Source organism: Perkinsus marinus (assembly GCF_000006405.1).
Source record: "Perkinsus marinus ATCC 50983 genomic scaffold scf_1104296931828, whole genome shotgun sequence".
NCBI classification, from domain to species: Eukaryota; Perkinsozoa; order Perkinsida; family Perkinsidae; genus Perkinsus; species Perkinsus marinus.
This window is the reverse complement of record NW_003215644.1, coordinates 1-1,096: the sequence shown is the minus strand read 5'-3', so window position 1 is coordinate 1,096 and position 1,096 is coordinate 1. Positions and strand designations below refer to the sequence as shown.

At 48.0% G+C, this 1,096-nt stretch overlaps 1 protein-coding gene across 1 annotated transcript; it reads right to left on the bottom strand.

Annotated features, from left to right (window-relative positions):
* Positions 1 to 237: 237 nt before the first annotated feature.
* Pmar_PMAR007613 (short-chain dehydrogenase, putative) lies at positions 238 to 1,065 on the bottom strand (the record flags this gene model as incomplete). The annotated part of the gene is made up of 1 exon (XM_002786236.1): positions 238 to 1,065. The coding sequence occupies one exon, from the start codon at positions 1,063 to 1,065 to the stop codon at positions 238 to 240; it is 828 nt and encodes a 275-aa protein (XP_002786282.1).
* Between the last annotated feature and the right edge of the window lie 31 nt (positions 1,066 to 1,096).

Here is a 1,096-nt window from a genome sequence, read left to right as displayed (position 1 = left end):
TTCGTTAACTAGACGAGTTTTTCAATGAACGACACGTCGACTAATATGGAGTAGATGGGAAACTCCACACGCTACCAGGCTGGTACTACCATCCGTCGTAATTGCACAATGCGAACACCGTCTATTGACCGCGAACGCCCTGAGGGTGTCACCCTCTATTCACCACACAACAATACTGTGAGTGTTAACATTAAATCACATTTAAGTAAAAATTCAGCAGAATGAATGATACGACAGTCAGGAAGGGTTCTGAACGATCTTTGCCTCATTCAAGTTCTTCATTGCTTCTTCCCAGACTGTGGGCTCGACCTTCGAGGAAAGAATGTTGGTAGCTTGTTCCCATACGTAGCCCCACGCCTTGGGATCACGAGCTCTATATCCAACTTTGGTTCTCATATGTTTAGCATCTGGTCCGAGAGCCCACTTGAACTTCTTGTAGAAGTACAGCATACATCTTGGGACAACAAGATCAGTCATAATAGCAATGAAAGAACCACAGCACTGTACCACGGGATACGGCGAGAGGTACTTGTCAGCTAAGGGGTCGTTGCAGGCAACGATGGTGGTCTGTGCTCCTTCACGGGCCGTCAGGAAGGCGGTGGCCGAGAGGCACCTCAAGAAGAATGACCTCTCACGCCAGATGTCGCTGTCGACACCACCGGGGTTGGCAGCAACAGTCCTCAGACCAGTCAAACGAGCGAGCTCGAATGCGAAGACGGTCATGGAGTATTTGCTACCATAGTAAACTTGCTCCTTAGTGTAGCCCTCAGGTTTGCCCATATGCTCACCGAGAGTGTAAGGATCGACCAACCTATGTGAAACCGATGACAACATGATAACTGCGGAGTTCTCTGGCACTCGAATGACTGGTAGTAGCAGTAGTGTCAATAAGAAATGTGATAAGAAGTTACTTTGCCAAGTCTCATCCAAGCCATTAATAGTTGGTGTTTTGGTACGAATGTAAACACCAGCATTCAGGACCAACCTGTCCAAGCGGTCATAACGTTTCTTAAAGTCATCGGCGAACTTCGCCACCGAATCGAAGTTGGCGAGGTCACACTCCATGACATCAGCTTGTTCTCCAAGTACACGACGA